Source organism: Brassica napus, chromosome A2 (assembly GCF_020379485.1).
Source record: "Brassica napus cultivar Da-Ae chromosome A2, Da-Ae, whole genome shotgun sequence".
Taxonomy (NCBI): domain Eukaryota; kingdom Viridiplantae; phylum Streptophyta; class Magnoliopsida; order Brassicales; family Brassicaceae; genus Brassica; species Brassica napus.
Genome location: NC_063435.1, coordinates 12,637,721 through 12,651,863, shown reverse-complemented (window position 1 = coordinate 12,651,863; position 14,143 = coordinate 12,637,721). Strand labels below are relative to the sequence as shown.

The window sequence follows — 14,143 nt, the reverse complement described above, 5'->3', positions numbered from 1 at the left end:
TTCCATAAATAGAAAGTCGTGAACAAGTGTAGAAAGACTGTTAAAGACCAGAAATACAGAGAGTCCAAAATGACCAAGAAAAAAACTACTTATGTGTAACGTAGCTACATGAAACAATCAAATTATTAACGGTCTTGCACGTCTCCACTTGTGTCACTCCTCTTGTTTGACCACTGAGATGAGAAAAAATCATTAAAGGGAAAAAAATGTTTTTTTTTTGCTAACTGGCAAAAAAATGTTGAAGATAACATTTTGATATGTTGAGTAATCGATACCATTTTCTCACAAACCAGATACACTATCTAATATGGGCTTAAACATAATAACCAGACAGCCCAATGAGTGATTACTCGAGGTCCAAAATATTAATCAAGCTATATGGCTTATCAAAGTTCTCATCATGAATCTATTGTTCTCCTGGCTGCCAAATTTCGTTTTGATAAGAAGTTCAATATTACTTTCCTTGTGCTAATACTCCAATCAACAATTCAGTTAGCTCTTGTGCATGCTTTATGAGTTTGAACTTCAAATTCACACAGGCGCTTGTAGAACGCTTCCTGAACTACATATGTTATTGTAATATTTGTGATTCTAAAGACTAACCATAATCACAAAAAGACGAGTGATTTGTTGAGCAATTTCATTACTACAAAATCTCAATAACAACAAAACTCAAAGTTTGTTCTACTTTGGAATAGTGGTGTCACACAATAAACTCAACATAGAGAGAGAAACAAGAGTTAAACAATAGAGTTTGTCATAAAATCAATACTCAATCCATCTATGTTCTTAAGCTTCAAAGAGAGCTTTATAACACCAAAAGCATTACGCTTAAAACAAACAAACAAACAAAAAGAAATCAAAAGGCACAAGATGAGAGATGTGATTCTTCTAAGCACGCTCTCCACGAATACGCCTAGCCAGTTGAATATCTTTAGGCATGATGGTGACTCTCTTGGCGTGAATAGCACAGAGATTCGTGTCTTCAAACAAACCAACCAGATACGCCTCCGCAGCTTCCTGAAGCGCCAACACTGCGTGGCTCTGGAACCTCAGGTCCGTCTACAGCACAAGAAACAGATTAAGATATCAAAGATCATTACTTGTTCAGCATCATAAACAGTGACAAGATTCAAAGAAACTACCTTGAAATCTTGGGCGATTTCACGAACAAGACGCTGAAACGGAAGCTTGCGGATCAACAACTCAGTGCTCTTCTGGTACTTACGAATCTCACTGATTCATTAATTAGAAAAAAAAAAACAAACACCGTTAGTTAACGGAGACGGAACTTTTCTGGGAAAGAGATTTGTGAAATTACCGGAGAGCGACGGTTCCGGGACGGTAACGGTGAGGCTTCTTGACTCCTCCCGTGGTCGGCGCTGATTTCCTCGCCGCCTGTTATCGCAATTACGTTATAAACACCACGATCAATCATCAAAATCGAAACCCTAGATCCCCTTTTCTTCGTAATCGAATCGAAGAAGAACAAACCTTGGTGGCGAGTTGCTTCCTGGGAGCTTTTCCTCCGGTGGATTTCCTAGCAGTCTGCTTCGTACGAGCCATGGCTTGAGCTTCGAATCAGAGAGGATCGCGAGAATGAATCGAATGTTTCGTTTAGAGAGAAAGGTTGAAGATTAAGAATTTATAGTGGTGAGATTAATTAAGGAGAAGTGGAAGACGTGCGATTTCAACGGTCCAGATTTGATTGAGGGAAATATTAATCCTACGTGGCGATCCGCGTGATTGAGTATTATTGGTCTGTTTCTTGTTAGCATTGATTCAGGTATTAAGGCGGATAATCTTCTTAACTATCTGAAAGTTGATTTTTTTTTAGTCATTTGCATGTAAAATAGACAGGTATAGAAAAAATTCAAAAGCCCAACCCAATAACAAAGAAAATGACGATAGTATCCCTACCTTGTGGTTTGCGTTTCTCAAATTCATTTTTTATATGAGTTCTCTATGATTCATCGATTATATCTTTAGTTAGTGGATTTTAATTTGATCAGTGATTGATGATAAACAATAGTAATTAGATGGATCTTATTTGTTTCATAAATCCTTTTTAAAACAATACGGTAAGAGATGTTAAGTGATCTTATGGAGAGATTGAAATAGGCTTTGGCTATCCAATCTTCACATACTTTCTCCTCTCAATGGAAGAATGGCGAGTCTCAGCTGGAGCCCCAGTCCTCCTTAATGGTTTATTTTCTCTGCTATGGAAGTTCAAGTTGCAGGGGGTGCTGCAGGTCACGATGGAATTTACGATGTGTGATCTGAGGAGAATACTTGGCTCTTTTGCGCTACCTATGATGGATTTTATAGAATAGATGATGCTTATTGCTTGGCTTGTACTTTTATGAGTCCATTGTGTTCCATATTCCATAACATGCACTTGGACCCACTTTTATTTATATGAATTTTGTTAATATTTACTTTGTTATTTTTCTTATATATAGTATATTCAGTATTTTGGTTTAGTCCAAGGCTTCAATCATTTCTTCCAATTTTATTGTTTCGGTATAATTTGTTACATAAATTCATGAATATTCGACTAAATTAATATGTTAAGTGAACATATCACGAGGGTTATCATCATGCCATATGCGGAAAATGTGATATGTAGGAGTATGAACTCGAGGTGTGGACAGTGGATTATTGATTAACGATTTTGTGTTTCTTTTCCAGCTCAACAATTTATTTAAGGTAATTCGTTATTTTAATTGCAATGCAGGGTTTTTCGAAAAAAAAAATTTGCAATGCAGTAAGGCTTAGAAGTATGGTTGCACAAAATGTTATATATGTAGCTAACAATAGTTCATAGAGAAGATAAACGTCTGTAATATATCATATTATTATTATTATTTTTTTGGGCAACATCATATTATTCATATACACTTCACATCATCTTGAATTTTAAGAACAAACTGAAAAGTGAGTACTTCTTTTTAGACCGACAGTAACAATGATTCAACCGTTTACATGACATGAAATTGCATTGTCTCTGGTTCCTCTTTTACACATTCCATATTTGTAAATGTGCTTTTTGTTGATCAATAAATTTCAACGGAAAAAATGTATTGTGTATATGAATAATACAGTGTTGATCAATAAAGTGTAGGCAATTATAATTTAACTTACGCATTTTTCCTAAATACAATGTTTGATAATAATTTTTATCTGCATGTTACTTTATAAATTATAAATAAATAATTGGAGATGAGACATTCGTGCACATGGGGGGCAGGTACACAAAATAAGTGTTTTGGTGTGGTGCGCCGTATTACATTGTCAATTTATCATCGGTTTCTTATGCCTAAAATACTTCAATTTAATTTTCTTCGTAAACAAAAAGCATCTTCAGTAAATCTTAAGTTTTCCTGGTTAGAGTATTTTGTATAATTTTCTGTGTGTTTATAATAGTATTTGAATCACATATAAAATCAATAATTACTTTGATTGTTTGTCAAATAAACAACTGCATTATCTTCAAAAAATAAAATAAACAACTGCATTGTTTTTTTTTGTTTTTTTAACACAAACAATTGCATTGTTTAAAGGGTCTTGTTTAAAATACATTTCCCTACCTTTTTCTAGCTACACATGTGGTAGGGTTTATTTATAATGTTTAAAAATAAATCATAAATCTCCCACTTCCGTGTAATATGTGTATTTAGTTATATACATATAAAAGTTTTGACCCTTCATGCGGCCGCGGGTGGCTAATGGCCATTGTTTGTACAAGTACAAAGTACGAACTATCTTCAAGTATATATCTACATAATTTGTTGTAAAAGCAATTTTTTAACACTTCAATCTTATTGTTTTCGTTTTTGTTCGGTTAATTTCATAGTTTTATGCAACTTTCAAATTGTAAGGTGTAACTTGTAACTATTGATTACTAAAAAAAACTATTGATATTGATTAATTGGTCGCGCATAAATACACTTTCTAACAACATCTAGTATAAAAATGACTACTTGAGTTAGAGTCGCTTTGGTCCATGATTGATATTCTAAAATGTACAGGTTTAAAAGTTATGTTTGAAACTGGATATTTTTTTATAGCCTTTTGCTGTATATTTATTCATAAATCTATAGATCTGAAATAGAAATATTGGAGAGATTTGCCACTAACAAATATGCTTATTTTAGAAAATTTTGTGAGTCTGTTATTCGACGGCTACACTTAAAACATGTTCATAACAATTATGTTTTTACCAAAAATACCACTTAAAGATATCTCAACTTAAAATAATTTTTTTTGGGGTAACAAACTTAAAATAGTTTCAAAGCTTTGGATATATTCTTTACTAAGCGGTGTATTTCATGTCAGCAATTAGTATCTTTATGTGTATATAAATAGAATAAAAAATCCATAAGAAGTTTGAAAATATTTTAAAATAAAAATTAATTAAAGCATTGACGAATCAGCGTGTGTAAACAGTTTAAATTTAAATATAACTTTTATATATATTATCATGATATTTATGATAATTAATAAACATTAACCTATTCTACCGATATGTATACTAATATTTTTGAAAATATATATTTTAATATATACACTTATAATGATATTTAGGACATTTAGTTAAATAAACAGATATTTACAACTAATATTAAAATATATACCGATAATCATAATTACATTTATCTTATATTTAGTTGTGATTTTAATGACTAACTAGATCTTGACCCGCGCTTGGAAAGCGCGGATTTGTTTTTGTAATTAAATATATTTTAAACGAACTTTTATATAAAATAGTGTATAAGTTTTAGCACATTTATCCAAAATCACGGATCAAACCGTACCAAACTGATAAACCAAAACTAAACTGAATTGCAAATCGTATATCTATGACTGAAAAATTGAAACTGAATCGAGAACCAAATGAGTACCTGAATTTTTAAATAAAAATTATATATTTAAAAATATTAATTGCATTCAATTTTTAAATAACCAAATATCCTAAAACTACTATTTATAAACCGGATAACACGAAAACTTTAATTACCCGAATATTTTTATTTGGTTGATAAATAATTTAGTTAACCAAAAGTATAATTTATGTATATAATTATTTAATTCAAATATATATATATATATATATATATCAGTGTTTAATATAACACATAGTATCAAAACTATTTTCAAAATAATATTATGTTTTTAAATAAGTAGATTTTGTTCTGAAACACAATTCTACTGCTAACCTATTTTAAAGTATTGATATAGTGTTAATAAATAACAAAGTGTTTTCAAAGTTCTTAGAAGTTATCACTAACCGAATTATAATTGGTTAGCCTAAATATCTAACATAACAGAAAATAAATAACAATTTTTTGAAAATACGGCAGATGGAAAGATTGAACCCGTTTTATGTAGACCATAATCATACTATGGATTCGTATAGGAACTGGTTTGGTATTAAATAATACAACCAACATAGAATATTAAGTTACAAACATCATGATAATGTTGAAGTGTTCATATATATTACATGGGTTAATGAAATCAATTTAGTTAATAAGGTTGGTATAAAATAATGGTTGATTTTTGTAAAAGATGCAATTTTTTACCATAGATATTGTATTTTGTTTATAGTCTCCGAAGGTATTAACTATTAAATAAATTACAAGTAACCATAAATACAATATAGGGTGAACATTATTTAATAATAGCACAAAATAATTATGATGGAATAATGCGTATATAGTAAATGTATACGTAGAGAATTAGGTTAGTACCATTTTTATGACTAATTTGCCAATGAAGAATAATTAAGTTAGTAGTATGAGAAATAATAGGAATTCTAGTTAAATGAAATGGTCCAACTATGACTTGTTTTAAGTAGATTTTTTAGGACTCCTTCCCTTTTAATAGTATTGATATTAAAGCTAATTTTTCTGATTCTTATTAGAAATATTGATCCAAGTACAGATTATTACAATGCTAAAATTAAGATTAAAGGTAAAGCATCATTAAAACTATAAATAATATAAATCATATACTTATGTTATTTCACATTAAACAATCATATTCCTAACCTAAAATAAATTAATTTGTATTTGGACATGCCGAACATTAAACTAACCAAATGAATTTATGCTAATAATAAATTTATCCGTATAATCACAAATGTTTTCAAAATAAAATATTTAAAACCAAAATAGTTAATGTTATATGAACTATAAAATGAAAATTAACTAAAAATATTAAAAAATATATGGAAGCATGAATCGTTAGTAAATAACAAAATAAACCAAAAAAAATAATTCTTATCGCATTACAATGTTAGTTAAAAATAAATATCATTCATATCACTTTAAAATTATATATATATATATATAATTCTTATCACAAAAATTACAGATTAACAGTAAATAAATTAAGCTCTTTTCTTAGAGATGCATTGGTTGTTTTATTTCGATCTTGTTACCCATATCATTTCAAGTTTGAATAATAAAATGACCATTTATTAGTAAAATAATAAAATAAAAGAAGCTCATTACTTCAATTTATGAAATTAAAATAGATAATATCCGTACTTGTGCAAGAGAGCCAACTAATAGACTTGCCTTTAACTTAAAATTGAAACATATTTTCTTGTAAACAAATTTATCTTTTAGTTTCTAAAAATAAACCTTGTCCAAATAGTTGTTGTTTGTCCGAATCTGTTCATGACTTCATTGTGATTTCATGCGGCACATATGATAGGATCGGAGATCATTGATTTATCATGTGTGTTGGATATATAAATTAGTACCTCTCTAATGGATAATAATTAGGTACTAGATTTTGATCCGCGCTTAAAAGCGCGGGTTTGTTTTTGAAATTAAATAAAATTTTAATGAATTTCTAAATAAGATAAAGCATTGATCTGATAACTTTTATTAGAGATAAATCATACCAAACTGAAAAAACGAAACCAACATTAAAATAAATTTCATAAACAGCCAAGCAAATTCTATATCTTTGAAACCAATACTATGTGGATTAAAATTCTAAATAAAAAAAGAATCGTTTCAGTAATTTATTTACAAAATGTATATATAATATATTCCCAATAAAATAGAATATATTCTGAAAATATATTCTAACAATCGACTTTCCTTAAAATGAATTCGAAATCAATAAAAGTGTTAATCAAGTAAATGAATATAATTAGCATATCGATAATATATTCTCTTTTGTTTTTCAAACTGATTGTTACAATCTAGGCAATATCAGCATTGATTTTAACAACCAAAATTTCAGTATTTATTTGAATGAAACGTTTTCAATATATTTTCTATTGTTTCCAATGCCTATACTATTGTTAATGAGGAAAAACCAGTTTCTCTTTTAATAAAATTATAGAAATTGACTTACAATACATGTTAGTTTCATTTAATGTTGTAATGAATTACCCATATTTGAACGTTAAACTTTTAATATTGCTACAACCCGTGGTTGGGATTAAGAAGTGATGTATTGATAAGAAGTGTGTTTTAATAAAATGAAGTGTATCATGTGGTATAATATTTTCGTGTACCAAATGATGCGGTCTAATAAATAAAGTATATATGTGGTATAATCAAATAGTGAACGAAAAGATAAGGGTCTAATACATAAAAATATTGACTGAATGATTGTTAGAGAAATATAAGGTAACTAATTGTTAGTTGAAATTTAAAGTAAGATCAAAATATTATTAACTAATGAAAGGGTCCAAACAACCTTTTTAAGTAGATTTATTAAAACTCCTTCCCTTTTAATAGTATTGATTTGATGTAATTATAACAAATAAAATAATTCACTTGATATATAAAGTCGATAATAAAAACGTTTTAAAAAGCAAACCAATATGATTTCTTGCATCTGTATATGATCATAATTTTAATATCATGTTCCGTGTTATTATTTTTGGTGAACTTTTAATTTTAAAAGAAATCACATAAACATTTCGAGAGAACTAATTAGTGGAATTTGTGACACACATGTTAGTTGTTAGATATGAACCACTCAGCTATATGTGCCTCTACCAGGTACCTTTATATATGAGATCAATACACAGAATCTCATCATGTTATTTGTTGTTAACGTCTGAACGCGTTGATTATAACCAAACAAGAACATGAATATAAAGAGAAAACGACTCTAATTTGTCCCTAATCAACTCCCAAGGTGATGTTTGAACTCTTTCCGAAGACTGGTCGTCTTATCCAACACTAGCACATGCATGCTCTTGTTTCCCTATCATCTCTTTTTCTTAAAAGTGACACTTCTTTATTCAATACATAGGATTGATTAATATATCTTGACGACTATTTATAATTTTTTCCATGATTGATAGATTCATTAGCATAATTATTAAACCCATGGATTATATGTGAACCATAATCAACCACTTGATATTACATGCCTAATCCATTACCATGTTGCACCATGGCTTCATGCATCATCCAATGTATGAAGAAGAAGAAAAAATACTAAATTCGCCTTCTTAAGAATGATATGATTCGTACCTAATTTCTCTTGTAAACAAATTAATTAAAAGTTAAAACTAATCACCCGAATCTTACCAATCACACTAATCTAATTTAATTATGGAAACAAACAGAGCAAAAGTCATGACCTAAGGAGGCAATTTCGTGAATATCTCACAAACCAGTGGCATTGTGATACTTCTTTTACTATATAAACCTCGTCCCTTGCACATTCTCAAAGTCCCTCTGACATTTTCTCTCTCTCTGTCACACTTAACCGGATAGAAACTACTTAACCGGAAAATGGCTGGAGGTCTCGGAAAATGCAGTAAGATCCGTCACATTGTGAGGCTGAGACAGTTGCTTCGACGGTGGCGCGACCAAGCACGGATGTCTTCTTTCAGCCGAAGTGTCCCGTCTGATGTACCGTCAGGACACGTTGCTGTCTACGTGGGGACCAGTCGCAGAAGATTTGTCGTGCGTGCAACGTATCTGAACCATCCTGTCCTAAGGAATCTTCTTGTTCAAGCGGAGGAAGAGTTCGGTTTTGTGAGCCAAGGTCCGTTGGTTTTCCCTTGTGAAGAATCGGTTTTTGAGGAGTCGGTTCGGTTTATATCCCACTCTGGTTCGACCCGGTCAAGAGGGTTTACTTCTCCCGTCGTTTTCAAGAACTGTCACGTGGAGATCAGAAGCAAGCGTGATCTATGGATTGAATCTCGGCCGTTGCTTCACGGCGTCTCCGAGAAAGCAATATGGTGATCATCACTTGTCGGTGACGTATACTCGAAAATGTATCGAAGCCAGTTTTGAAATAATGGTTATTGACATGGATGTTTATTTATTCGTTTCGTGCTGAGTGAGGAGACTACTGAGATGAGTCAGACACGGTGGCGAATACAAAGGAGGTGGCTGAGTCATTCTACCGAGTCGTCCCGGGTCCGAGTCGGTGTTGTGAGTGTTGGCTGTATATCCACCATTTTCAATTAAATTGTAAATATGATTTTCTAACGAATAATACGTAAAATTCCACAGCATTATTATGTTAATGATCATTATTCTTATAGTGATGGAGCTAAAATAATAAAACAAATGATTAACTAACATCACTATATATCATGAATTTGTTCTAAACATTAATAAAAAAGGAAAAATTGCATATTGTAATTGTCTAATGACTTCGTACAAATTTAAATATAATTATATTAAGGATTGATAATTTACGTTTTATATTAAAAAAATATTTTAAATAGTTGGCTTGATTAGTATGTAATTAAACTAAATAGTAGCAGAATCATGGAAAGAACTGAATTGTAAAAAACAATTATGCGAAATAATCATAAAGCATTGAAGATTAGTTTACCGTATTAATAGATTACTAACTTTTATTATTTTGCTTATATAGCATATATCACAATATCACAATTATTAAAACGTAAGAACTTGAAAATACATGTATTGAATTGTAGTGTATAGTTTTTAGATTAATTATAGTAGTAATATAAAAAAACTATAGTAGTTTATAGCGTTCAATAACGAACCTCTAATATAAAATAAATTAGTGTGGATTTACAAAAATTTTTGATCAAATATAAATGAACCTCTAATATAAAATAAATTAGTGTGGATTTACAACTAAACAAATGATTTACTTCTTTAACTTCGGCGAAAGTAGTTTTTAATTGGACCGTAGTGATTGGAAAAAGGAATGAAAGAAAAATCCGACCAAGTCATGTAAAGGATGAGAGACTATATCAGTAAGAGACACTTTGCGATGTTTTCACTCTCATCAAAGCTTTCTGTCTTCACGTTCTTCGAACAATGAAAAGTACAATCTACGGTACATAATCTTTGTTTCGCCGTAATCTAGTTCCGAATGTTCAGACATGGTTTGTTTTTGCTAATAAGATAGGTTGGATTCTTGTCTGATACTTTCCCTTCCACAGATTGTTTATATGGAAGGAAATGTGTATAGATTTACCATAAAACGATGAACCTGTGAATGTTTTATTTATATATTGGCTGAGTCATGATAAATATATGAGATGGAATGATCGGACCACTTTCTGGATTTATTAATGGGTTAGTGTGTTCTCCGCCTTGATACCATAATAACGTTTTCGTACTTTTAACTTAAAATCAAGTGGCCGTAAGTAGAATTGTCCAAATTTTTATAACTAACCAAGTCTCTTACATATATTTCCATATTTCCAGTGTGGATCTTTTTAGTTAAAAAAGATATAGTGAAAGGATAAAAAATTGGATATTGTACTAAATCAGTTTTATATAGTTTTGTCTTATATATGCAACTGGTTCTGAAATTAAAGAGAGAGAGAACGGTGTAATCCTTGTGAAAACTAATTTTACGGGTTGATTGTTTCTAATGCTATCATATTTTGGGTGTGTGATCATGGTTGTTGGTGTTTGAACACTTTCCACCACAAATATAAAATATTTATAACAAAAATATCTTGTAATTCATATTCTGTACCCACATAAAACGCCACATTACACAATGAATACATAAAGGATATCCATATATATATATGCACTAGATCTCGATCTGCTGTGCGGGTTTTATTCTCTCTATACTAAGCTAATTTATATAATACTAGATTCTGATCTACCCTTAAAAGAGCATGTATATTTTTTGCTTTACATTTTTAAGAAATTTAATTTTTATATTTACGTTTTTTTTAGAAACTTGATTTTCAGATTTTTGTTTTTCTTGGTAATTATATATGTGTTTTTCTTTGTAATTATATTTGTGTATAAATATTAATCAAAATCTATTTTATAAATAATATCAATTTAAAAGTTGATCCGTCATACGCTCGGTTCTTTGTAATCATATGTCCATGTAGCCGTTTTTTGTAATCATATTTGTATTTTCTAGATCTTGACCCGTGAGTATACTATTGGTTTGTAATTTTTGGTTTTCATGTTTCTGTAAATATGTAACATTTTATGTAGTTTTTTCTTATATGTTAAAGAAATTTAATTTATATACACTTATGGTAAGTAAGAATAAGAATGAACTGAAGGCATTCTTTGGGCTTCTAGTAGGATTATCCTAACGTAGTGGTTAGTGTATATTAACAGAAAAACAGTAGGGTTATTTTTTTTTTACTTGTTGATAACCACCCTTATGTATTGGTTATTGTTTGAATAAAATTAAATAAAGGGAATAAATAATTGGACATAACATTTATCAATAGATACTAAAGCGAATCAATCCATTTTTAGTCTATTTACTTGAAATTTGTTTTGATATTTTTTAATAAAATAAAATTAATTTATTAGTTTAACTTGTTTTATATTTAATAAATATTTTTTATATTTGATTTAATAAACCGCAAAAACTACAATCGTGAAAACATAAATAATTACCTGGTACACTATAAAAGTAAAATATTATAAATATTAACTAACTTTAGATATTTTTTATTAAAAATAGATAATAATTATAATGGTGGTCATATTATATTAAACAAATAGTTTAAATTCAATTAAATCATATATATTGATCTAAATTTGAAATGTTGGTCATTTGTTGTAAAAATAAAAAAAAAGTACAGATAATGGTTATATTAAATATTTGATAGGTTAATTATAAAACCAAAACATGAACCAAAGAACTAAATATCATAGATAGGAGAATTGGCTGTAATATTCTGTGGATGATAAATACCATGGTCCCAATTTCAAAACAAAAACATTATACCATGGTCTCTGAAACTTGATAGTGGCCTTCTCTAACGCGTGACGAAGAGTGTCGTAAAACTTAGCATTAGAATTTAGTTGTAACTTGTAACCATCTACTATTATATGTCAGTGAAGCATATATTAATAATTTTGTTAGTGAAGCATATATTAATAATTTATTTTTACACGTTCAGATACATCTGATAACCGTTGCGTATGAGAGGAGTCCGGGAATGTTGGAATTTAAAGGGGAAGTTACAAAATATTTAGATTTTCAATTGGTAATTTAAATATAGGTCTGATGGCATAATAAATAATATTCCAAATAATGACAGAGATAAAAGAAATAATAGTTGGACCCTACTTTTATAAATAGGTCACACTAATGTTTTAATAGAATAGATTATTATGTAACAATACAATTCTACATAACTTTTGCATTTTGTAAGAAAAATATTTTGTAACAATAATATTTTACATAATTTTATGTTTCATTTCTAAAATTTGAAATTTATATAAAAATTAAATTAAACTGCACCTATATAATAGAGAATAATTTTTTGGGATACCATTAGTTCAAAATATGCATTACATAAACAATAGGATATCAAAAAAAAAATCTAAATTTCCTAACTCCATTTTTCATTTTTATAGTCATAAATTAGTGGAAAACTAAAAAAAAGATCAATCTATCTATATAAATAAAGTATACTTGAGTCTCTTCATAATGTGCCACATTATCAGGAAGAGGGGTGCAATTTCTGCCACGTGATGATATTTTTATTCTAATTTCAGTCGAGTTTCTATGAAAAAGTTTGGGTTACATGTTTTGTTCGGATTAAATCGTTGGACTTTATTTTTATTTTTTCTGGTAAGGCCCAGCTAATATTGTTTTGCAGGTAGAGGTGGAGAGAGTCTCCTGACTCTTCACATATCACCGCCTCTGGCGTACATCTTTGTAACGGCTTCAATTATCTTCAGGTTATATTAATCCATGCATTTACGCCTTCTGCACCACTCTTTCCATTCTCTCCAACTAAATCGCCCATAGCATCCTCCTCTGTAACCGACTGCTTCACCTATGTATCCACGGCTTGGGATGAATAGTCCTACCGAAACGAAATCCCAAAGGTCTTTCTCTCTTAAGCATCAAATCCATCAGTGGCAGAATTTGTTTACTCTACTCGCCGATTTAACTACGGCGAGCAACCACCGTGTTTTATTAAGTCTTTGTATGTATTTAACCATTTTTATCTATCTATCTATCTATATAAATAAAGTAGACTTGGGTCTCTCCACAATGTACCACATCATCAGGAAGAGGGGTGCAATTTCTGCCACATGGGGATATTTCAGTAGAGTTTCTATGAAAAAGTTTGGGTTACATGTTTTGTTCGGATTAAATCGTCGGGCTTTATTTTTACTTTTTCTGGTAAGGCCCAGCTCATATTGTTCTGCAGGTAGAGGTGGAGAGAGTCTCCTGACTCTTCACATATCACCGCCTATGGCGTACGTCTTTGTAACGGCTTCAATTATCTTCAAGTTATATTTATCCATGCATTTACGCCTTCTGCACCACTCCTCCCATTCTCTCCAACTAAACCGCCCTTAGCATCCTCCTCTGTAATAGACTGCTTCACCTATAAATGTCTCCACTGCTTGGGATGAACAGTCCTACCGAAACGAGGAGGATGACCATTCGGGTTCGGGTCGGTTCTAATCGGGTTTCGGTTCTTCGGGTTTACAAAAAACAGTCCCAATCGGGTATTACAAAAGTTCGGTTCGGTCTCGGTTCGGGTTTTGTCGGGTTCGGGTCGGATTTTATAGCACAAACTAAACCCGCTTAAACCCATTTAATTTTCGGGTTCGGTTCTAAACCGGGTTTCGGTTATCTAAACTACTCATACTATACCTATTACTACCCGACACACTTAGACTTGCTAAAATATAGACTTACTCTTGAACGT

The 14,143-nt window shown here is 30.4% G+C and overlaps 2 protein-coding genes across 2 annotated transcripts; one reads left to right on the top strand and one right to left on the bottom strand.

Moving 5' to 3' along the window:
- Window positions 1-660: 660 nt before the first annotated feature.
- LOC106397290 (histone H3.3) lies at window positions 661-1,692 on the bottom strand. Its single transcript, XM_013837877.3, has 4 exons — window positions 1,495-1,692; window positions 1,322-1,398; window positions 1,146-1,236; window positions 661-1,062 (listed from the first exon to the last, which is right to left on the bottom strand). The coding sequence occupies exons 1-4, from the start codon at window positions 1,564-1,566 to the stop codon at window positions 892-894; spliced, it is 411 nt and encodes a 136-aa protein (XP_013693331.1). The 5' UTR covers window positions 1,567-1,692; the 3' UTR covers window positions 661-891.
- Window positions 1,693-8,691: 6,999 nt separating this feature from the next.
- On the top strand, window positions 8,692-9,508 carry LOC106422374 (auxin-induced protein 6B). The gene has a single exon (XM_013863168.3). The coding sequence runs from the start codon at window positions 8,778-8,780 to the stop codon at window positions 9,231-9,233; it is 456 nt and encodes a 151-aa protein (XP_013718622.1). The 5' UTR covers window positions 8,692-8,777; the 3' UTR covers window positions 9,234-9,508.
- The last annotated feature ends 4,635 nt before the right edge of the window (window positions 9,509-14,143 follow it).